The sequence below is a fragment of the Gymnoscopelus braueri genome, assembly GCF_963280865.1.
Source record: "Gymnoscopelus braueri genome assembly, chromosome: 5".
NCBI lineage: Eukaryota > Metazoa > Chordata > Actinopteri > Myctophiformes > Myctophidae > Gymnoscopelus > Gymnoscopelus braueri.
Genome location: NC_137606.1, coordinates 49,703,442 through 49,728,599, shown reverse-complemented (window position 1 = coordinate 49,728,599; position 25,158 = coordinate 49,703,442). Strand labels below are relative to the sequence as shown.

The window sequence follows — 25,158 nt, the reverse complement described above, 5'->3', positions numbered from 1 at the left end:
CTCTCGTGTCTCCACCGCGGCACGTTCGTCCTCCTTAACGTCTCCTGAAGCCGTGACGTCCAGGTTGTCACCGGAGAACTGTGTCCCTGCCTCAGGCAGCGGACGTCTCATCTGAGGTTTCCTGTTTTACAGAATCAGCTCTCTCCTCCACACACCCGGCAGAGGAGGAAGGCAGGTTCTGTAGCTCTGGTTCCGTGACTGGAGAACTCTCCAGATCAGTCAGGTTCTGTGGCTCTGTCTCAGCGACCGGGGAGCTCTCTAGGAGGTCAGAGAGGTTCTGTATCCCCCCGGTGACAAAACGGTCCGGGGGGGGGGGGGCACCGAAACGGGTCGTAGCACAGGGCACCACGAAGGGTTAATCTGGCCCTGCCCATATATGGAGATCCCTGATGTCGCCTATACCCTGTATATTGGCATGCCCAAATATGGGCCTAGTGGTTGGATTGGCGGTTCTGGACAACTGGATGTCCATATATGACCATATATGGACATATTGGTCGGATCGGAAAGACAACCGCTTATCCGAACAATTCGGCGGCGAACACCGTACTCCCGAGAGTCCTGCATTTGCCAAGTCTGAAGTCGGTCGGTCCCATATGCATATGACCATATATGTGCAAAGCAGTCGGATCTGCGGATCCGAACAACTGGATCTTCATATGCCTATATATGGGCGTATGGGGTTTGTTTATGTCTGAGTCAAAGTGAAGTCACTTGTGTTTGAGTAATATTTTGACCAGGAGTATCTATACTTTTTTTAAATATATTTTTTGTGCTTTTATTCATATTGTGACAGGAAACATGGCGAGAGAGACAGGGAGTGACACTCATCCCCGATTTATAATGACATTCCTAATGTGTCCTCAATAAAAACATTCATACTGTGACACACACTGGTCAGACAGAGGGGGGGTACCTTGACGGGGGGTCCCAATGAACTCTGCAAACTCTCCGGGAGTTATGGGGGTCCTTGAAATAAAATCAAATAAAGTTTGTGAACCACTGACATAAGGCATTGACAAAGTCAGCTAAATGTTCTCTTCCTGCTTGTTGAGCAACCACTTAGGGCAATATTATGATGTGTAATAATCATGATTATTTAATAAAAAATAATTATACCCTTTGACCCTGGTTAAAGAAAGGAGCTCCTTTGCGCCCCCTTCAGGGACCCTGAACAACTTTGCATAGGGTATTTTACTACCGTGTACTGTGATTACAAGGCATGTTTGGGAGGAGAGAACAGCGTGTAGAACAGCCTTTTAGCCACTTAAACCCATATGGGTAACCGGGGAGTCCGTCAGGGCCCAATACTAGAATCTTTTCTGTTTTCTGTTATTGTGGGGAAAGCTTTCACTGAAAATGGCAAGCTCACAACGCAACGCAAGGTGTCGCGTTGCTTGTCGTGTTATCTGCTGATAAGTTTAAGAGGGAGGTTTAAGTCTGACAGATGATGATCAAATGTTTTCCAGTCACAGATTGTGGGTTGTTCTTCTGTGATCACAGCGTGATAAGGGATGAATACAACTAATTAATTTAATCAATTGGAAAAATAATTTTATTGTCATAAAATTTACAGATTTTCACTAAATATTGTATACTTTTGTATGACCCCGTTGTACAAGGAAATATATATTTTTTTGTAATTGGTCAAATCAATTAGGCTAGTGATTTGTTGATAAATAAAAATGAATAAAATATTAACAAAGACACACACTTCTCAACAATTCGATTAAGTGGAAAAGTCATCAATAGAATAATTGTATGGGCTGTCAAGGGTTGGTATTGCAGCTCTAGATTCCAGATATTAAAAATAGAATGTAAGAGTTGCTTGTGGTTAGTTTCAGCCCTGGTGATGACAACGCCGCTGCCTGCCAGAACACATGATCAAGGGCAAAAAAAGGCACCGTAAGTAAAAACTTTGCAGTGTTACTTCCTGTTTTGAGCAGGGCGTCCAGAGACAATCCTGTCTTTCATTTCATTGACATTTTCACTCCATTTCTGTCTCTGTTTTCATTCTCCTGTTGTTTCTGTTGTTTTCAGCGTGGCCTCGTAGAGCCGGGAGGCTAATATTTATAGTTTGTTTAGTGGTTATTCTTTTCAATTCGGAGCAGAAAAGGGGGGCTTATAGTTTAACTTTGGACCTGATGGATTTTACATAGAGGGCGTTTTGATTGTTGATTGATTAGTTTGATTCATTGGTTCATCTCTACAATGTGTTGTTTGGAGTCTCTTGGACCCAAGAAAGTACTTTAACAATAAACCCCAACATCTGCTGCTTCTGCTAATTAGCCACCTCTGCTAACCAGCTAATTATCAGGTCAACATCGTCCTTGTTAACAGGTAAACGGTTGTGACACAACAGTAGACACTAGTAGACACCAGTAAGCAACAGTAGACACTAGTAGACACCAGTACTAGACCAGTAGACACCAGTAATAGACCATAGACACCAGTAGACACCAGTACTAGACCAATAGACACTACTAGACCAGAAGACACCAGTACTAGACCAGTAGACACTAGTAGACACCAGTACTAGACCAGTAGACACCAGTAAACACCAGTAGACTAGATTATACACGTCAAAGAGACAGCTTGTGTTTGTGTTGCTGTTGTGCTGTTTTAGTTAGCCCTGAGAAGGGTGCTCTGATCAGAGAGACACACACACACACACACACACACACACACACACACACACACACACACACACACACACACACACACACACAGGCTCTTATTAATTCTGCTCTGTCCTAGCACCTCGCTTCAACTAGGATTATGTAAAGAAGGAAAGGACCTCTATAGTATATGATGCTAGATATGTTGCAAACTTCGAGAGTTTGTAGATTTGTTGTGAGCACTCAAACTCATTTGAAATTTGAACACGCAACCTGTAATCCACACACGTAATATGAATTCACACTAAGAAAAGCAAAAGTGAACTCACAGAGGAATTATGCACACATGTGTAGATCAACAATTTATTCTTTGTGACTTCAAATGTCAATAATCAAAAATGTATCTGATATACAAGCGCACAACGCATTGCAATCATGGGTTGTGAGATTGTAGATCAGCTTTTTAATTTGACATTTTTTTCATTTATCGATTATATTATATCGTCTGTGTCGGATGGAAACCCTCATATGTCCAAAACTGTTACTTTTCAGATTCAAATTCAAAAATAGCAAAAGTAGCAGATCTACAAGCTGAAAACGCGACACTGTAGTATGATCAAGTTGGGCGTTAATCTACGAAAAAACACACAATGTTAAAATATGGATATAAGAGGTTTCTGCCCGACAGCAACGATACAGTATATCGATTGCATCGATTAGTTGGATTAACTGTTGTACCTTTAAACCTTTCATTCCCTCTTGTGTTGAGGTTTGAGGGAGCCTGTCTGTCTGTCTGTCTGCCGGCAGCCCACCCGTCTGTCTGTCTGCATGCCGTACGATGGACAACAGACAGACAGACGTCCGTCACCTGCGCCCCGCCACGCTGTGCTGCTGTCGCAAGGTGCTGCCGGTCCCCAGCGGCGGCGGGGGGGGGTTCCGCTCGGGGACGGGGGACAGGTGTCCCTTTGTGGACGTGGCCTCGGCCTCCAACTTCCACTGTTTCACCCTGAGGCACTTCCACCTGGACCTGAGGATCAACTTCGCCATGAAGGAGATGTCCGCCTGGCAGGTATGTCTGCTAGTTTAGTTAGTTAGTTAGTTCGCCAAAGAAATCTAAAGTGACACAGATGCGTTCCAGGTCTTAATGGGTTAAAGCATCCATATTCTGGGGGAACATTCGCAAAAAAATTGCCAATCTACAAGCTCGCCACTGCTAGTTTTGGCCAAGAGATTTTGGTGTAGATGGGGAAAGTACAAGAGCCAACTCGGGTTCAATTTACTAAGTCTAGAGAGGGTTTACGTGGTTAGAAGTTAGAACTATTTAAACAGTGCTTCTCAACATTTTGGATTTCCAGGACCAGCAGTTTGATATGCATCAGGCCACGGACCCCCATTTTATACATATATTGTAGTTTTAATTTAACACTCAGAGTGTAGAAATGGACTTACGGGTCCATTTGCCTACATTTGTACACTCTTTACGGACCCGTCCATTTGAACCTCTGCTGGTCCCAGGACCCGATGTTAAGAAACGGTGTATTAACCCATAATTTTTTTTTGTTTTCCATAAGAAAGGAGGTTTATTTTATGTGCAATAGTACATAAGCATTCACACATCGTTGGCTTTTTGTAGACTACCCTGCAGCACTGAGAACGGAATAAATAAAAAAGACAGTATCCATCTTCGGTAGCTTATCTGGAGTCTGGTCGTGGAGAAAACAGTTCCAGCAGAGAATGCCAGACGAGATTCTTCTTTGGCCACATTAGCTGCTTCCAACTGGGGATGCCGAGGCGTTCCAAGGCCAACATGGAGATACAAATCCTCCCATCTGGTCCTTGGTCTGCCCTGTGGCCTCCTCCCAGCTGGACATTTTACACATGAACAAATATACAACTTAGTTTTTAGCAAATAGTAGCCCGACTTTATAAGGAAAGTGAATAAATAAAAACATAATAAGAAATATTAATTAATCGTTTAACTGATCGATTACAACTCTTGTTATCGATTAACCTAAGTCTAATAATGCATGGGTCTTCAACAGGGGGTCCTCAGGGTTACTACAGGGGGCCCGTCAAATCTTTGTGTGATAGGAACTTTTTTGCTTACATTAACCACTTGAACCCTAGCATCCCTATTCTGGGGGGTTACATTCGCAGAGAATAGCAGATCTACCAGCTGTCACAGCGTGACACATATCATACTGGAGATAAATATTCTGTGACTACTTGAAAAGGTAAGAAAATTTAAAAATCGCTGGCAGTGGATGATTTATTTATGTATTTATTCTGGCAGTGAATGAGCTAATAGAAAAGATAATGTGTAAACAAACAAACAAACTTAAACAAAAATAGCAGATCTACAAGCTCATATCGTGTCTTGTAGATCTGCCATTTTTGAAAAATCATGAAAATGTGTGCAAATCTTTTAATATAATAAAATAATTTTGAGATGGGGTCGGCGGCCAAATAAATATAATTTTGTGGGTCCTTGACATGAAAAGGTTTGAGAACCACTGCTATAGAAACATACGTTTTTCATAAAACTTATGTGAAGGATTGAGAAGACATTTGTAGAATCGGTCTCGGGTCTTAATCATTAACATTCCTACTGGCCAGGTGTTGGATCTGAGCCCGGTCCATCCTGGAGGGATACAGACCCTGGTCCTGGACAGCCACCCCTCCCTGCTCATCCACTCCGTCGACTGCAAGCTGCCCGACTCTGGACCCGACGCCACCCCGGTGTCGCTGACCTACCGGGTCGACCCGTTCACAGACTACGGCTCGTCTCTGAGCATCAGCCTGCCCCCCGCCGCCATGAAGCCCGACAGAACCTTCCAGATCACGGTGCGCTACACCACGACGGACGGACCCGCGGTAAGACTTTATATGATGCTGACACCGATTTTTGTGGCACAAATCCAAAATAATTCTTAAAAGAACCACTCTCTCTTCCCCATGGCTTTTTTTTTGCAACAACATATGTTAGATGCACAACATAAGGAACAAGGCTAGTTCAAAACTTAGTACTTGGCTGGACCATGGCAGCATATAATAAAGGGTGGACCTTTTTATTAGTGTAAATAGGATTACTAGGGCAATACAGTAGCCCATAGCGATAAGCAAATAATATGATATCAAGCTACATTTCCATTTTGGTAAACCAAGACATTTGCTCAGGGCACACAGACAGGCACACATATACAGACAGACAGACAGACAGATGGACCCTCTTATAGATGGCTAGACTCCTGCAGGGCCACGCCATAAAAGCCACGCCATAAAAACCACACCTAAACAGCGCTAGTTGAAGTGACATTCCAGTGAGCTACACAGACCCAAGGAATGACATTGTGTACAGGTTTAACCACTTAAAATCCCTATTCTGGGCATGTCATTACAGTCAAACATTTTCTGTTTTGTTTGTCTTTTTTTCTTCTTCTTTTTTTGTGCCATGTGTCACTTTAGCTTTTGTCTCTTGGTAGTAGTGAACTGGTTTGACTCAAATTGTGCAAATATTCTGTGCAGAATATTTGCACAATTTCACTGATCTTTAAAACGTGTGTGTGTGTGTGTTGCAGATGTGGTGGCTGGAATCTGAGTTGACATGTGGACAGACCAGACCTCTGGTCTTCACTCAGGGACACTCCGTCTGCAACCGATCCTTCTTCCCCTGTTTCGACACGCCCGCCGTCAAGAGCACCTACACTGCTACTGTCAGAGTGAGTACGACCTTTAACCCTTCACCGGGCCCTGACCCTAACGCCTACACCCAGCCCGTAGGAGTATGTGCAGTGACTAATATCACCCGCCCGCCCGGCCTCCCTCCCCCAAACACGGGCCAATTGTGTTCTTATAGACAAAATTGCACCGCGTGGATTCGAACCCCCGAACACCTATGATTTTAACATAAATGTGTTGTTCATGTTGTAGCCTTATCAGAGTACAAATAAGGTGCGTCTCCTGGATGCATCAATAGCAGTGGTGTAAAGTAAGTACCGTAAATTTCGGACTATAAGCCGCGACTTTTTCCCCATTTTTCGACCCTGCGGCTTATATAACGGTGCGGCTTATCTATGGATTTTTACAGCTAACGGCCACTAGGGGACCTCCTAAATCAATGGATTTTACACCCGCGGCTTATAGTCCAGTGCGGCTTATATATGTACAAATCATTCAATTTAGCTGCTGCGGCTTATACTCAGGTGCGGCTCATAGTGCGAAAATTACGGTACTTTTACTCAAGTACTGCACTTAAGTACAATTTTGAGGTACTTCTACTTTACTGGAGTATTTCCAATTGTCTATACTTTTACTTCTACTCCACTACAATTATTTGAAAACTTTAGTTACTAGTTACTTTCCAGATATAAATTATTACATTATAAAACATACATTAACCACTTTAGCTCTATTTTATACCAAGGCTATTTGAAAATAGCAGATCTACCAGCTCACAACGCATCGCAATGCAACGCGTTGTGAGCTTGTAGAGTAAATTTTTAATTCCGGACTTTTACTTGTAACAGAGTACTTCTACATTGCAGTATTGATACTTTTACTTAAGTAAAACATTTGAGTACTTTTTCCACCACTTTACTGTGTACCGTCTAATTATTTGGCGTCAGGGACACGGCACGTGTAGAATTCAACATGACTGAACCCCACCATGTGTGTCTATGGCCCTGACACTGATGTATTAGTATAGGACCCATTATTGTTGTTATTATGATGATAGTAAATAATACTATTGTTGTTGTAGGTCCCAGAAGGAGTGACAGTGTTGATGAGTGCCACGAGGAGCAGTTATTCTAAGAGCGACAGGGTGTTCCAGTTCTCCATGGAGCATCCTGTGCCCTCCTACCTGGTGGCCTTGGTAGCAGGAGATCTGAAGCACGCAGACATCGGACCCAGGTCTGGTTCACTAGCATGCATATTAACCCATTAAGACCTGAGGCCGCTTCTAAACATTTTCTAAATCCTAACAGTTTTTCGGAAAAAAATGTAAAAAAAAAAAATCACGATTTTTCAAAAATAGCAGATCTACAAGCTCGTAGCGCGGCACTCGGTGCCGCGCTATGAGCTTGTATATCTGCTATTTTTGAATAGCCTAAAGAAATCTAAAAGTGACACAGATGCGTTCCAGGTATTAATGGGTTAAGTTTGAATTGATGGCGTTAAGCCCGATTTGTACTTTGTCGTGTAATGATGTGAGCTTGTAGATGTGCTAATTTCGGCAGGAAACACCGTCGTACTATGGAGTATACATTAAGCATAAGCCCTACTGCTCTCCCTTTAAAAACCCATTTGCATTAATGTCAGTGGGACGTCATGCTTAAATAAAAGGTTATATTGTACAACAATATTATACATTTCATTGTGGTTGTATGAGTAGTTCAATTTGAATGATCGGCAGATTTTTTTTCTAAATGTCTCGCTTCTAATTGGTTTCCAGGAGCCGTGTGTGGGCGGAGCCCTGTCTGTTGTCATGTGCGGTGAACAAGCTAGGGGGCAGTGTGGAGCGCTGGCTAGCTGTGGCTGAGGACCTGTTTGGACCGTACCTCTGGGGAAGGTGACTGAGTGGATTAGAGCCCGACCGATGACACATATCTGGGTCCTAAATCACCTCTCTTACCTTTGTTTTAGGGGGTGCTAGCTCCTATAGGGAATGCCTGTCACATATCGTTGGCAGAAACCTCTTATCTCCATATTCTAACTTTTGTGTTTTTTGTCAATTAATGGCCTACTTGATCATACTACAGCGTCACACAAAAGCATCAATAGTAGCAGATATACGAGCTCGAAACTTGGCGCGAAATGCGGCGTGAAGCGACGCGTTTTGAGCTTGTAGATCTGCACCGTGCAATCTTTGCTTACAAGGCCTAATAAGGCAAACAGAAATGTAAGTTATATTTATGTTCCAATGTTCAATTAAACCATTAATTGCAATTATGTGCCTGACAATCGTCAGCTAAAATTGTATGATCGTGACTGCACTACTCGAGCGGTATAAGGCATAAAAGGTTGGGAACCACTGCTCCGATCAATCGCCTGATTCAGTGGCGCGGGAAGGGGGGGGCTATGGGGGCTGCAGCCCCCCTGGTGGTGGAAAAAAAAAAAAAAAAAAAACTTTTTTTTAACACATCCACTGCCAAGGGCTAATCTCATAATGTACTCACCAGTGCCAAGGTGTTTTTGTTGTTTTTTTGTTTTTTTCATGTCGCCATAGATCTTGTTAAAATCCTTAAGATTGAGCGCTACACGGTCTGTTTACATCCGCGCGATCTCCCTGTATCTCCCAGTGAAAACCACGTGTCAAACGGGGCATCCATGTTTGAGTTAGAGCGGATTACGTTAAACCAGGCTTGTCAAACTCGCGGCCCGCGGGCATTTTGCGGCCCGCGGAAAGGTCCATTGCGGCCCGCGAAGTGATTTGAAAAAACACCTTTTCATACTAGCTCTAATGGAAAAAAAACGAGAGAGAAAAAAAAGAGAAAAAAAACGGCGGAGCCGGCAGGCAGTTATCCCCCCAACCCCCCTTGCCTCTGACTGCGAAGGTCTAATAGTGGCCAAACTTGTTCTGTGAGAACAATGGCCAAGTCATGTCTAAACAATCAAGACAAGAGGAGATCAAGAAATACATCTAATCACCTACGCTGGCACAAACATGTCAGTCTAAAAGTGTATAGATCCCTGCTAACCAGCGCTGCCCAGGGAAACAAGGACGAGGAATTTTATTGGCTCACATCGTAACATCGCTTCTTTAAGGGGACCGTAAGGGTCCATTTGGTTCCATTTGTACGGGTGGTTGCGTCGTTGTGTTTACATGTGCGGTGGAATAACGGCCGTTACGAGTGAAACGCTCAAAAGTTTCACTCGTCCTCTGTCTCCGTTGACAATTTTAATAATCCAAATGATAATAATCTGTTTAGGAAACTCTTAAAAACACGAATGAATGACTAGTGTCGCCTAGTGTGACATATTCAATGTGCGCTGTCTTCTCAGTCTATCGTTGCCGAAAATGGCTGATCTACAAGCTCACAACGTGGTGCGAACAGACACGGTGTGAGCTTGGAGATCGGCCATGTTTGGTGCGTGACACTGTTGTACGATGAAGTATAAATTGCGCTTTTAAAGTGACAGTACACACATTAACCAGTTAACAGTTTCTTCAATATTATTTTCCAAAAGTAAAAAGGTCACTTAAAATGTAGTGCAAGTGATACATTTTTTTACTATTTTATAGTAATTATTACATTATGAAAGTTACTACTGCTCAGAACCTGGTCCCTGATGTTGACAGGTCAGTTAAAGCAAAGAGATGTCAGGTACATCATTTTTTTGTAAAAAAATAAATAAAATAAAATGATGTTGTTTTGACCTGAGCTTTTACTGTTAGGGTTATTTCTTTTCTATTCTAAAAAATAGTGTCATTATTTTGATTCATTGACATTTTCTGAATTTTCGTTATTGTTCAATAAAAACGACTGAACTGAGTTCATTGTCTGAGTTGCATTGCTGATAGTAGGCCTAAAAAATAAATAATGTTGTGTACTGTAGCTATTTACTGAAAATATTTAGCATTTTTTTATAATCCATCTATCGATTCTTCAAACGCTTATCCGGAGCGGGTCGCGGGGGCAACAGATCCCGAGGCGTTCCCAGGCCAGTGTGGAGATGTAATCCCCCGATCTGGTCCTTGGTCTGCCCCGGGGTCTCCTTCCAGTGGGACGTGCAATTAATTAATTAATAATAATAAATTTGTATATAATCTTCATAACATTTTTTAAAGTGATATGCTGTAGTTATAGCAGTGACTGAGACAACAGACTGAAAAACAATGATGTATAACTGAATGTGCATGAGCGTGCATGCGTGTCTCCGTGTCTGCGTGCCCAGTCTGCCCACCTCAAGTCACCATTTGACCAATCTTGCCCGGACACCAAAATGAGTTTGACACCCCTGCGTTAAACAGTGAAATGCGAGGAGAAAAAACTACAGGAAGAGAATTGAGTTTCAGTTTCGTCTGTAGAATGGGAGCGGGCGTGCTCGTCAAAACCGGATCCCAAATAATTCTATTTCCTGTCATCAAACCGGAAACGGAAGTGGATCAAAAAAAATCCGAAAGTGCACCCGGACCGCGCATGCGCGAAAAGACCGCAGCCCGTAGGGCTACGGTCTCGGCGCTTAACAGTTGGATTTAACGGCCCGTAGGACTACGGTCTTGGCAGTTAATGTGTTAATATATATTTGTGTGGAAAATTAAAAAAATACATATAATTTTAAAGTCTATACACACACATATATATTAAAACAATGATGTATTTAACTTTGGGGAATCAAATATTTGTTGAAAATTTTGAAATAAATGTGAAAAATGTGAAAAACCTCGAAAAAAAAGTGGGGGAAAATCGTGCGCGAAGCGCCCAGCCCAGCCCCCCTTGGAATAAATGACTTCCAGTGCGCCTGGCCTGATTGGTCAAAAACAGTCTTATATTAGTGTAATTGATCTCTCCTCAGGTGTGACATCGTGTTCCTGCCGCCGTCCTTCCCCATCGTCGCCATGGAGAACCCGTGCCTGACGTTCATCATCGCTTCCATCCTGGAGAGCAGTGAGTTCCTGCTCATCGACGTCATCCACGAGATCGCTCACGGCTGGTTCGGAAACGCCGTCACCAACGCCACCTGGGAGGACATGTGGCTGAGCGAGGGCCTGGCCACCTACGCACAGAGGAGGATTACTACTGAGGCCTACGGTAGGAGTACTAATACTCATGGATTAAAGTTCTCAGTCGCAACTACAGTCACTTGGATTCCATAGAAGTCAGCATGTCTACTATGGAAGTATGTTGCACACAGCAAAAATAGGCTGTCTACAAGCTCTCAATGCGTCGCTTGTAGATCGGCTATTTTTGGTTATTAATCTAAGATTAGAGCATTTGAAGTGGTCAAACTAGCAAAATGTTCAGACGCATGTTCCATAAATTCTTAATGGTCTCGGATATTTCATAAAAAAGCAAAGGCTAAAGCCTCAATCTGTGATTTCTACACCTGATCGGCAGTATGCAAACGGCAGGAACAATAATGGGCTACTAAAACATCATCATTTTACATATTGTGTTAATTGTTTAGGGATCAGCGCTAGTGTGGGGGTACGCTCCATTCATACCGTTTCACAAATCGCACATTAGGACATTAGGACAAACCTTTTTAGTCGTGAGATTTTATTGTGCTTTAACCCATTAAGACCTGGAATTGTGTCATTTTTAGATTTGAGCTCAAAAGCATTATTTTACACTTTGGGCTATTCAAAAATAGCAGATATACAAGCTCATAGCGCGGCACCGAGTGCCGCGCTACGAGCTTGTATATCTGCTATTTTTGAAAAATCGTGAAAATGTGTGCCAATCTTTGAATATATATATTTTTAAGGCGAACATTTTTAACTCAAATCTTTGCTTCTGGGGGGTCCCTGGAACAAGATATTTTGATGGGGGTCCGCGGCCAAATACATATAAGTTTGGGGGTCCTTGACATGAAAAAGATTGAGAACTATAACGAAAAACATCACATGGATGCACCTGGGACGTATCATCAGTGTTGTAGCCTGGGGTCATAGGATGTTTCGGGTCTCGCAACATACACCCTCACCCAGGTGACCCAGCCAGGGTTGATCAAGCCCCGACTTACGTCCCAGTAGCTACCCACGGTCAGTCCTATAGGGCAAGACAGGGCCACTCAGTCCGCTTCTCCGGAAATACTCTGCCGGGACTCGGGGAGGCTCTGGCACGTGGAGGGACTAGGCTCTGTGGGTTGTCTCCTGGCCGGGCTCCTCCTTCGTCTCACCAGGTCCAGGACCTGAGCGTTGCACCAGACTCCCCTGCTCCAAACATTTCATTCTGGTGTGATGGTGTCTTGGCCCGTGATGGTACTGCAATGACCACCATGGCCCGTGGTGGTACTGCAGGCTCCCTTGCGTCTTACTTGAATGGTCCTCCCAAAGGCCTCACCGTGGATTTGTTGGGCTTCTTCCTCACGGAAGACACAGACTGGGGCGCCAACCCAAACTGCTCCCGGATGCCGTCTACATTCCGGCTGTCACCCGTCTCTCCGGTGGTCACCAATCTATTCCTGGTTGTCACGTAGCCACTGATATAGAAACATAGGTTTTTCAGAATACTGTTGGGATTTAGGAGACATGTAGAATCGGCTTCAGGTCTCAATGGGTTAATCCATGAATCCTACTGAGGCCTATGGTACTGTTACTACTGAGGCCTACGGTAGGAGTACTGTTACTACTGAGGCCTATGGTAGGATTACTAAGGAGTGCATTTTGAGTTTTTGACCCTGGGCGCTTCAAGCTGGAAACAGTTAAACTTTTGGAAAGGTGCGCCGGTCATTTGATGCTCCTGATTGTATGTGACAACCCAATAATTTACGACCTGACATTGAATTGTTACTACAGCCATGAGAAGTTCATGTTTGCCAGACCCAAGGGGTCGGCCTACATGAGGCTTTGTCCCTATAGGTTATTAACCCATTAAGACCTGAGGCGATTTTTTAAAATGTTTTCAAAATTTTAACAGTTTTTTGGAAAAAAACTAAAACATTTTTTTTCAAGATTTTTCAAAAATAGCAGATCTACAAGCTCGTAGCGCGGCACTCGGTGCCGCGCTATGAGCTTGTATATCTGCTGTTTTTGAATAGCCGAAGACATCTAAAGTGACACAGATGCGTTCCAGGTATCAATGGGTTAATGTCATCATGTGTCTCGCTAGCCAATCACAGTGCTGAATAGAGTCAGCCAATTTCGTCCCCCTTTCGTCCATACATGGGCATAAAAGAGGGTTCAAGTTTCGTAGTGATGGAGCTCACTTTTTTTTAAAAAATCACACCCTGTGTGAAGTGGGCGGTGTCTTCCTAGCTAACCACAATACTGAATGGAGTCAACCAATATATATGCTTTGATCTGAAAGAGCCACTTAGTGTCAGCATGTGTCTTGCTAGCTAATCACAATACTGAATGGAGTCGATCAATCATGTACAAAAGATAAATACATTTATCTTTTGTAAAACACACTTTATGATGGACAAAACCATAACTTAAAAAAAAACAATAATTTGTTTTTTTTTAAGTTATGGTTGCTTATATAGGGCTATGCACATGTGTCATGTGACACTGGCCAATCACAGTCCTGAATAGATTGTGATTGGCCAATCACAGCGCAGGATAATTGTACAAATTTCCAAACCTCACTTTTAGGGCCGGTTTCACTGCCCAAGATATTTGTACATTTTTCCAAATCTCACTTATAGGGGCGGTTTCACCGCCCAAAAATGATTTTTTTGAAGTGCATAATACTATTTATAGGTTATTAATGTCATCATGTGTCTCGCTAGCCAATCACAGTGCTGAATAGAGTCAGCCAATTTCGTCCCCCTTTCGTCCATACATGGGCATAAAAGGAATAAGGAATTTATTCTGGGTCTGGCAGAACCAGGTCTCCTGGTCTTGTTACATTGTTTCAGCTATTTGTGATGATAACGCAGACAGGATGAGCAGTGAGCACCTCAATGGTTGATAGGTTGGACAGTGAGTGCGGGCATCACGCTGTGTGAGAGCGCTGTGGACATGATATCTTAAGCGCTGCTCAGCTCAATAGGCTTTCTCTGTTGGACCACAATGCGCTTTTTTATGGTGTTGGTGTCGTGTGATTTTAAAATAGACAATAAATGTTTTATTAAAGTATTCTCTGTGAACACGGCCCCTACTACTATTACGATACAGGGGCCTACTGTAGGATTACTATTACTAGTGAGTCCTACAGTACCATTGCAATTACCAATCCTACTAATGAAGCCTACGGTAGAATTACTACAGCTACCTACATCTACTGACTAGGGTGTCGACCTTACTTAAATATATTGGCTTATTTTTTTACTATATTTGATTGTTATTATATTATACACAGAAAACGATGCACATATTATGTATGTAATGTTAGAACTGGTCAGTACTGCTATATCCACAAGAGGGCGCTTGCCGCCAATTGTTAAGAACAAGCTTACAAAAGGTAATGTGAGCTAATATTTATTTCATGTCTCAGAGTTTAACTGACATTGAAGAGTGGAAAACTATAGTAAAACTATTGCAGAGTAGCATGTTATTTTACCTGACTTGCACCTTCTGTCAGTTCTACTTGAATGTGTCACACATGAAACAATGACAATGACGTCAGTGGCCCAGGGGTAGAGTGGCCGGATGGCAACTGGGAGGTTCCTAGTTCGATCCCGGGCTCCCCTAGAGTTTATGTCGAAGTGTCCTTGAGCAAGACGCTGAACCCCTAATTGCTCCCGATGAGCAGGTTGGTGCCTTGCATGGTTTCCTCCGCCATCAGTGTATGAATGTGTGTGTGAATGGGTGAATGTAATGCACAATCTATGTAAAGCGCTTTGGATAAAAAGCGCTATATAAATGCACCATTTACTATTTATGTAGTCTACCGGACGGTAATCTGACAGCATGCTTGAGCATGGATTTATGCTCCAGGCTGGATGAAAAGGCTGGGATAAAGATGGATTCGTCAGTAATGTTACTGTCATGCAGAAGTGTTTCACACTCAACGTAGCCTACACAGCGGTGTATCAAAGACTGTCAGCGTGTACTGCTTTGGTTGAATTGACATTGTAAAACATTGACCAGTAGCCACTGCAATCGATTGCAATCGATTTTTTACAATCAATTGCAAGTTTTCCCCACTAAGTCGACGATGATTCGAGGCTCAATACATTTAATGTTAATGCTGACTGACTCTGCCCTCTCCAGGTGAGCCATTTACCTGTCTGGAAACTGTCTTCCGATTGGACGCTCTCCACAGACAGCTCCGTGTCCTGGGAGACAACAACCCTGTCAGCAAACTACAGGTCAAATTTGAGCCAGGTAAATACAGTAACACACACACGCACACTAACGCATGCACAGATAAAGGCGTGAGGATGCACATCATCCTCGTGTTGCGATGCCGAAGAGTTTTGGCTCGCAGAGGTGGTATCTTTCCTAATAATTGACCCTTTGTCAAGGCCTGCTTGTGTTCCCAGCCCTAACAGGGTACCGTATCCTCTCGTTTTGTCTCCTCTCCTCTCCTCTCCCTCTCCTCTCCTCTCCTCTCCTCTCCTCTCCTCTCCTCTCCCCAGGTACAAATCCCAGCAGTCTGATGAATTTGTTTACATATGAGAAGGGGTTTTGTTTTGTCTACTATCTGTCCCAGCTCTGTGGAGACACCAAACGATTTGACAGCTTCCTCAGGGTGAAACTCTCTCTCTCACACACACACACACACACACACACACACACACACACACACACACACACACACACACACACACACGACATAACACATAATGGAGAAACATGCATAAGCAGTATTACACAAGAGGGTGTGCTTTGCCGTCATTATTGGCACGGTAGTGATGTGGTCAGAAACTAGGTTCCGCATGCATCACTGAAGTCACTTGGCCAATATCTTAACAACAATAGGGGACACATTTACTTTACTTTACTTTATGAATTTATTTGGTCGAGACAGTGCATTAATGAACACAAGACGGGTGTAATACATACACATGAGTGTAAATATGCCGGATTTAGAGAAAGCTACTTTCCATCCGTAGTCTCCCAAAAAAAACATGAAACAAAACAGGCATTACAATATAACAACGATACATTTATTATTATTACACACACACTGAAGGAAATGCACACAAATTATATACAAAACAAAAAACTGTCCCGCTTAGTCCCATGTTAACCACTGTGTTCTGTTTTTATTTGTGTCTGTGTTGTGTACAGGCATATATCTCAGAGTTTAAGTTCAGCAGTGTTTTGGCTCAGGATCTAATAGACTACTACCTGGATTTCTTCCCCCACATACGCACACAAGGTTAGTGTGTTTTTGTTTGTTCATGTGCGTGTGTGTGTGTCTTTATTTGTACATGCGAGTGGGTTTGCTATACATGTGAGGGCCAAATGTCCCCACAAGTATAGTAGAATTTGAGTAATAGACCTTATGACGAAAATGTTCCTGGTCCTCACAAGATGATACATTTTTAGACTTACAATTAGGAAATCATTCCGGTTGGGTTTAAGATTAGACATTTAGAGGTTATGCTTAGGGCTTTGTGTTTGGAGTTCTGCCTGATTATATTCTCTCTCTCTCTCTCTCTCGCTCTCGCTCTCTCTCTCTCTCTCTTCAGAAAGCTCTTAAGATTTAGAACAGTGGTTCTCAAAAATAGGAGATATACAAGCTCACAGCGCGTCACTTCATGCCACACTGCGAGCTTGTACGTCTGCTATTTTTGAACATTTAAAAAAATCTTGAACGTGTTTGAAACATTTTGAATAATTGATGTGTTTTTTTTACACATATCTCCTCTTCTGGAGATTTTGTGTGACACAACTTTTTCAGATGGGGGGGGGGTCCGCTGCCAAATACATAACATGTCATTTCTTAGGGTTATTATTGTATAGTAACACAAGTGTGTGTGTGTGTGTTCAGGTATGGAGTTTGAGCGGTGGTTAAACGAGTGTGGTCCTCCCCTGTGCGAGCCTGACGTGTCAGCAGGGGGCGTTCTGACGCAGCCTGTCAGCGCTCTGTGTGAGCTGTGGGGGGGCGCCAACCCCCCTGACCCCCACCGTCTGGCCACCTTTGACCTCTCCTCCTGGAGCACCTTCCAAACTGTCCTGTTCCTGGACCGACTGTTGGACCACTCCCCCCTCATACATGGTAAATAAAGTAGTACTCTCTACTACAGGTCTACTACGACTGTTAGACCAGTGGTGGGCAGCATATTTTCCCAGAGGGCCACGGTGACTTCGATAAAGTGAGCAAAGGGCCACACATTGGACAATTGAATAGAAACATGAAACATACGGTAATGCAGAATTATGTTAAAATATGGATGAATTTGGTAGACTTGACAGAATGCTTCACAGAACAGTTGACAAAAACTTTTTTTTTGTGTGTAGAGGTCATGGTGGGTCTCACAGGTTCTTATTCTGGTCTGTTTGATGGTCTGAATGCTGAGGTTCAGATCCGATGGCTCCAGATCATCGTCAGGAACGGTTTCTATCCTGAACTGCCACGAGTTCGAGCCTTCCTCCACAAACACGTAAGACCTCTGTCCTTCTAAACACACCGCACATCTGACCTGACTAGTACAACCACAGTCTTCTACTGTCGGTCGCTGGGAATCGGCTTTCATTACCATCCAATATATATCACCTATATTTATATCACCTGTGTGGCTGTATTGATAAAGATCACCTCTGTAGACGCACTCATTGATTAAAGTTCTCAGTCACCACGACTGACCATTTGGATTTCCATAGAAGCCAGCATGTGTTCTATGGAAGCATGGCGCACACAGAAAATAGCCAATGTACAAGGTGCGACACGTTGTGTAGATTGGCAATTTTCGGTTATTATTATTAAGATTAAGCCGTCAAACTAGCAATAGAATACATGTTCAGAAGCATCTTCCATAAAACCCTAATGATGATGTTTCAAAAGCAACGTTTAAAGTCCGCGACAGAGTCGGTTTATGGAGTAGGCCTGAGAGGTACTGTGGAGCGAGGGCGTTTTGACATTTGTAGGTGAGAAGGAGGAGTTTGTAATGGATGCGGATTTGAACAGGAAGCCAGTGCAGTTGTTTACGGGTAGGGGTGATGTGCTGCCAAGGCTTGATGCGGGTGAGAACTCTAGCAGCTGAATTTTGGACATACTGGAGCCTATCCAGGTACTTGTTTTGGAGCCCAAACAGGACTCCATTGCAGTAGTCCAGGCGGGAGGTTACAGAAGCATGAATGAGGGTCTCAGCCACAGAATCGGAGAGTGAGGGACGGAGCCTAGAGATGTTCTTGAGGTGAAAGAAGGCCGATTTGGTTATGGATTTGATGTGTGACTGAGTCCAGAATAATGCCCAGGTTGCGGACTTCCAGAGATGGAGATAAGGAGCTGCCAGCAAGAACATAGGTTTAGAATGATAATACCTAAACAACATCTACCACCATTCTACATATTGTGCTAATTGTTTAGGAGCTCTAGTGTGTTTCACAAATCACAGATTGAGACTTGGCCTGACAAAGAAATTCAGTCGTGAGATTTGTTTTTGCTTTTTATCCCTGTGTCTCGATTAATAGCAGCTGTGTGGATGTATTATAAATATAACCTGTGTGGCTATATTATTGATAATGTATTGATAACGTATTAATAATGTCCAGACCTCCAGGATGTACACAGTGATAATGTATTGATAACCTATCGATCATGTCCAGACCTCCAGGATGTACACAGTGATAATGTATTGATAACGTATTAATAATGTCCAGACCTCCAGGATGTACACAGTGATAATGTATTGATAACCTATCGATCATGTCCAGACCTCCAGGATGTACACAGTGATAATGTATTGATAACGTATCGATCATGTCCAGACCTCCAGGATGTACACAGTGATAATGTATTGATAACGTATTGATAATTTCCAGACCTCCAGGATGTACACAGTGCCGCTGTATGAGGGCCTGGTCGCTGGACCCATGAGGTCCGTTGCCGTGGAGACCTTCTACCAGACGCAGGACAGGCTCCACCCCAACCTCCGGCGGACCTTACATCACATCCTGTTCCAGACTCCGCCCACGGCCGCCGCCACTACCACCACGGTCGATCACAACAGCCCACCTCCACCTCCCAACACCCCGCCCCCCTCGTCCACGCCTTCGTCCCCCGAGACCCTCCCCTCCCCCTCCCCAACACAGCCCACCGCTGCTACGGCCGCCGCCATCAACGTTTCGGCCTGAAAACGACGAAACATTCGTGCTCGGTGTCGAGACCTAATAGCCGACCTACAAGCTCACGGCTTGTAGGTTCGCCTGTTTTCGGCACATCTCGGCCTGAAAGAGCAAAACGTTTCAGCCTGAAAGGGCAAACAAAATCTTTCAGCCTGAAAAGGTGAAAAAGTTTCAGCTGGAAACGGGCGAAACATCACAGCCTTAAACAACGAAAGTTTTCAGCTTGAAACAACAAATCGTTTCGGACTGAAACAACTGGCTGATGCCTGCCAGTCAAAGTGGGTGTTTTCTCTTTAACTTGAAGAGTTAACAAAGAGATTATGTAGGTAGATCGATAGGTAGGTAGGTAGATAGATAGGTAGACCAGGTGTCTACAGACAGACATACAGACACCTCTAACATTGTGAGGACAAGGTGGTTTCCAGCGTTTTTGACTTGTTGATGTCTGATGAGACCAGACTGCTGCTACTGCATCTCAACACTGGTCACAATTTCCCTGCAAGAACCCCTGCATTATAGACAGTTGGAACTCATTTCACAAAGAACCCCACATTATGAGCTCATTTCTCTGGACAGTACACAAGACTTGTCCCTCTCTCAGTGACATCACAAGGACACATACACTGTACTCTACTGTACGTGTACATGCAATACACTTAGACCAATAGATATTTCTATGTATGTAGGCCTACTGTATGGCTGAAATGCTCCTTTAATACCAGTGATGGTGCACAGTGTCTTCTCAGTGTTCCTTTAACGACTTTATAACCAGGATATTAACGGTTGGTGTGATTTGACTATACGGCTGTTGTTGATGATGATGATATATGATTCTCTCTGTTCTAATCATCTAAGGCAGTGGTTCTCAAACTGGGGTTTGATGACCCCCAGGGGTCCTTGAGGAGTTATGGGACTGTAACTCAGAGAGTGTACAAATGGAACCAAATGGACCCTTACGGGTGAATCTGCGAAACATCTCGGTCTGAAAGAGCAAAGCGTTTCAGCCTGAAAGGGCAAAATCTTTCAGCGTGAAAAGGTGAAAAGTTTCAGCTGGAAAATGCGAAACATCACAGCCTTAAACAACAGAGGTTTTCAGCTTGAAACAACAAAATGTTTCAGACTGAAACAACTGGCTGCTGCCTGCCAGTCAAAGTGGGGTTTTTCTGTTTAAGTTACAGCCAGTTAGACCAGCATTTGCGCTGAGGCTGGTCTGGTGTTCTGTGGAGAGAATTCAGGTTCCATTTTGTACACTCTGAGAGTTAAGATTTTATAGTATAGATTCTATCCAAGAGATAGAAATTTGTATCGAATGGGGGTCCGTGGCCTAACGCATATCAAACTGGGGGTCCTTGAAATTAAAACGTTTAAGAACCACTGATCTAAGGCTTTGTTTAGACTGCAAGTACCATCTTTAAGACTGACTGTCCACACTGTTATTTGCAATCAGATCGGACTTGTGTAATTCAGACGTCGGTGACCTGTCTGCATTGAGACAGGTCTCATGTATACTGAAGCTCACAACGTGTCACGATGCGACGCGCTGCGAGCTCGTAGACCGCCGCCATTGTCGGCGACGAGTGACACCGTCATGCGACAAAATAGAAATCAGGCTTCGGTGTCCGATTGTCCAGAGTGAGACGTCTTTGGAAATCATATTTGAATCGCGTTTCAAACCACCTCGTGAATTATGTTTCAAATGTGATTAGCAAAGTTTCGTTTCCATGTGGCTTATTGCTGTTCAGACCTGATAAAAAAAAACAATCAGATAACAATCTGGATACGTCAAGAATCAAGATTTGAGCTGCCAGTGTGAACATAGCATTAGTTGGCTGCTAAAGTTTTTTTTTTTTTTTTTTTTAGAAAGATGTTGGTAGCATCACCACTAGTGCTGCACGATTAATCGAAAAAAGATCGTGATCTCGATTCAGACACCTATGCGATCTCGATTATTATTATTATTATTATAATTCTTTGGCTTAATATTTTTATATTTACAAGAGAATTGTGTGAGAATCGTGTGAGAATCGTGTGAGAATCGTGATCTCAATTCTTATGGAGGAAAATCGTGATTCACATTTGAGCAAGAATCGTGCAGCCCTAATCCACAACATAAATGTTTATTATTTTATGTTTTACAAGCATTTGAAAATATGTTATACATATTTCACAAATGTGCAGATGAATTGTTCACTTTGTTGTGAACAACACCCAAGTGCAATGGGGATTTCTGATTAGCCATTTTGACAGGGTTTCTAATAATAATAATAATAATACCATTAATAAATGCCTCTACTACTGCAGTCATCCTGACCTGCTCAGCAATTGGGTATCAGCTGGGTCAGGCTTAATTTATGCTCCCTAATATCGTCTGTCGAGTGGAAACCTCATATGTCCGAAACGGTTACTTTTCAGGATTCAAATGCAAAAATATCAAAAGTAGCAGATCTACAAGCTCAAAGGGTGTTGCTTCACGCGCGCTTCGAGGTTGCAGATCTGCTATTTTTTATACTTTTGTGTGACGCTGTAGTATGATCACGTAGGGCGTTAATTTACGAAAAAACACAAACAGCAACGATATGATATTGTCCCTTGCAAGAGACCGTGTCGTACTAGGATGTATAGATAAGGCTTCAGCTGCTATGGGAACAGTTGGTGTTCAGGAAGCACACAATGGCAGTGGATGAGAGTCTGTAAATATGAACTGATCTGAAAGCTGTGACTCCAGAGACCTTTATAGATACATAATATGTAACTGTATGCTTCAGCGATCAGGTTGCGCAACCTCTACAGAAAGATGAAAGAAAATGCTATCCTTGATATTCGTGTCGGAGTGGATTTAAAAATATTGTGTTGGGTTGTCTGTATGTCAGACAAAATGACTTTTAGCATTGAGATGAATTTGTCGTATACATGTTTGCTTCCTTCACTAAGATTCCATTAGGAACTGTTAACCACGTAAGCCCTATTTCAGAACTAGCTATAGCATATCAACAAGCATGAGTTTGTAGATTAAAACATGTTTTGCCAGCGAAAATATGCTATTTTGATCGAAAAGAGCATGATACTTTAAATATGCTATATGTCACCAGGTTGCAAGTGGTTAAAATCATGTATTACATGTTTGTACAGATCAAGTTCAGAGCCACCGTTTCCCTTCAGGGAGTTTCTGCCTAGATCCACCTCAGTGCCTTGCCTTCATGTCTGATTTATGCCACACTTCAGCTTGCAGATCAGTTCTTTGTCGACAAGCGACACCGCCATACGGCGGGGTATAAACTCAGCTATATATGCTGCGTTCAGGGATGTCTGGGAAATGGAGGATTGTGACTCTGTCCTTCACGCTAGAAGGACGTGATCTATCCTCTTGGCTTGTACAGTGACTGGCAATAATGACTATAAAAGTGCTATGAAACTGTCTATGGACCCTTTATTGATGTTCAATGCCTCCATGTGTTGTCACGTTTTATCTAAATATTCTTACTGACACAAACATGTTTTCTATCTATTTATTTACAGTTATCAAGATGTGGAAATGGCAAAGATACAGATATGTTTTTTCATGAATTGTGTTGTCTTTTGACAGATACAATTAAAGGTGTTCAACACATTGATGATGGAACATTCACATGGTTAATTAGAATGTACAGTATCTATATTGGTGAACTGGTGATATATGACACAGCCGATTTATGACAGTGATGGGGTCTCCTTCACTGAGAAATGTCCCCAGGTTTCCCAGTTTCCCTGAACGTCATCTCACTCCAGATGAACAGGTTTGTCCTTTAATGTTGAAACCTTGAAATAAAACTGTTTGGAATTCTATTCCATCTGTGTGCATGTGTGTGATGGTCCATGACATGGGGCTATTATTATTATAGCAGTGGTTCTCAAACTTCTTAATTTCAAGGTCCCCCATAACTCTGGGACTGTACAAATGTAATCAAATGGACCCATTTGTACAGTTTCAGAGTTACAGACCTGCAAAGGTCCATTTGGACACCTTTATTTAACCTCCCATTGAGATTTAAATCTCTTTTGCTAGGGAGTCCTGGCCAAGAAAGCAATCAAACAGGGATTATTTACAACGAAAAAATACAATACAAGACTAATAACAATATGTCTGCATTAATATTAGAGGCCTGTGATTAAAGGGTTCAAATTCAAAGGTCAAAATGACATGGTTCGATCATGTCTATATTTGATTCATATCTGAGCACTGAGCTCTTTGTGCGCAAAGCGTTCATTCCATTATCTCACAGCACAGCTGTTTGCGAGACCTCCGTCAACGTCCATTTATAGCCCTGAAACATGACTGTCATCATGAGTCATCACGACATTTTAACCTGGTTTTTGCTTTTTTTCCATTTACAGCCCACACATCTACATAAACATTCAAATTTCAAATATATAGTGCTTACCCCATGGCTATAGATGTTACAATTCACTTCGGGCGGGTATAAGTACCCGTATCTTCCGTATTGTTTAATAAAAAGCATTTTAATCCGATTGACGGCCATTTTCTCATAGAGTTATAATGTTTCAGAGTGCAATACACCTTCCAACCGATAGGGTCACGTGGATGAAAGCGTATGGAAAAAAATCGAAGAAATGGCCATCGATCGAATTAAAATGATTTTTTTATTGAACAATACAGAAGATAAGGGTACTTCTAAGAGCCCGTACATAATTCTAACATCCGTGTCCATGGGTTCAGCACTTTATATTTGAAATTTGAACGTTTATGTAGATGTACGGGTTGTAAATGGAGAAAGTGCAAACACCAGGTTGAAGTTCATCCATGACGCTCGTGACGGACGAGCGTCGTGTGATCCATGGCTACGTCCATTATAACTCTATGGTCAACGTCCGCAACAACAATGGATTTTCATTTCCGGTAATGCGGAATAACTTCTCCAAAATAAAAGCTTTAGCCCTCCAACCTCGACATAATCTTAATATTAAAATGTCAGCTATCAGCCTACTAAGTTCAACTCAGCCTAGAAGAATGTTCAATTAACCGAGCATTCGGCTGTTTGAAATAATAATTAAGGAACTCAAAGCTAATTTGACATAATAAATAAATAAAGAAGCTCCATGGTGGAGGGTGGTGAGCTTAGTGACGCTACGATGAGTCACTTGACGCGCCGCTGGATCCTCCATCATCCATCAGACACAAAACAACGAAGAGACCTGGTGGTGGTGATGATGATGATGATGATGCTGACGAGAGGAATACAATATGGATGATGCCCTGCTTTATGATCCCGTTGGATTTGTATCGGAAATGTGATTTGTAATAATAACGAGCCTTGGTTTCGTTGTTGTCGACGCCAATCTCAACCTGACGGTAGGAGAGGAGAGGAGGAGACAGGAGAGGAGAGTAGAGGAGAGGAAGATACAGGAAAGGAGAGAAAGACACGAGAGGAGAGGAGAGGAGAGGAGAGGAGGAGATAAGGAGAGAGGAAAGGAAGATACAGGAGATCAGAGGAGAGGAGAGGGGCATCTCAGACTCATCATCCTCCTCACCATCATTGAGTGGTCAGACACTGTGGGGGGGGGGGGGCGGTCTGACCTTTATTAGACAGAAATGCACACAGCACAGGGTACAGTCATACTGTCATTTGGCCTAAAAGGATAACACAACAAAGTCCTGGGGACTTGTTTCCATTGTGGTCCTATGGATGAGCGGCC

At 42.9% G+C, this 25,158-nt stretch overlaps 1 protein-coding gene and 1 long non-coding RNA gene across 3 annotated transcripts; both read left to right on the top strand.

The window, feature by feature from the left end:
• Positions 1-1,938: 1,938 nt before the first annotated feature.
• rnpepl1 (arginyl aminopeptidase like 1) lies at positions 1,939-21,259 on the top strand. 2 transcript variants are annotated; one of them, XM_080428969.1, is made up of 13 exons: positions 1,939-2,340; positions 3,426-3,687; positions 5,235-5,492; positions 6,197-6,337; positions 7,378-7,529; positions 8,071-8,187; positions 11,136-11,371; positions 15,442-15,555; positions 15,810-15,922; positions 16,465-16,555; positions 17,171-17,398; positions 17,641-17,783; positions 19,165-21,259. In XM_080428969.1, exons 2-13 carry the CDS (start codon positions 3,457-3,459, stop codon positions 19,474-19,476), a joined length of 2,136 nt encoding a protein of 711 aa, XP_080285095.1. In that variant the 5' UTR covers positions 1,939-2,340; positions 3,426-3,456; the 3' UTR covers positions 19,477-21,259. The 2 variants fall into 2 exon arrangements, with proteins under 2 accessions (XP_080285095.1, XP_080285094.1); XM_080428968.1 differs by having other exon boundaries at positions 3,388-3,687.
• Positions 21,260-22,213: 954 nt separating this feature from the next.
• Positions 22,214-22,447, top strand: LOC308085717. The gene is made up of 2 exons (XR_013933209.1): positions 22,214-22,316; positions 22,354-22,447. It is a non-coding gene; the product is annotated as an uncharacterized lncRNA (long non-coding RNA).
• The last annotated feature ends 2,711 nt before the right edge of the window (positions 22,448-25,158 follow it).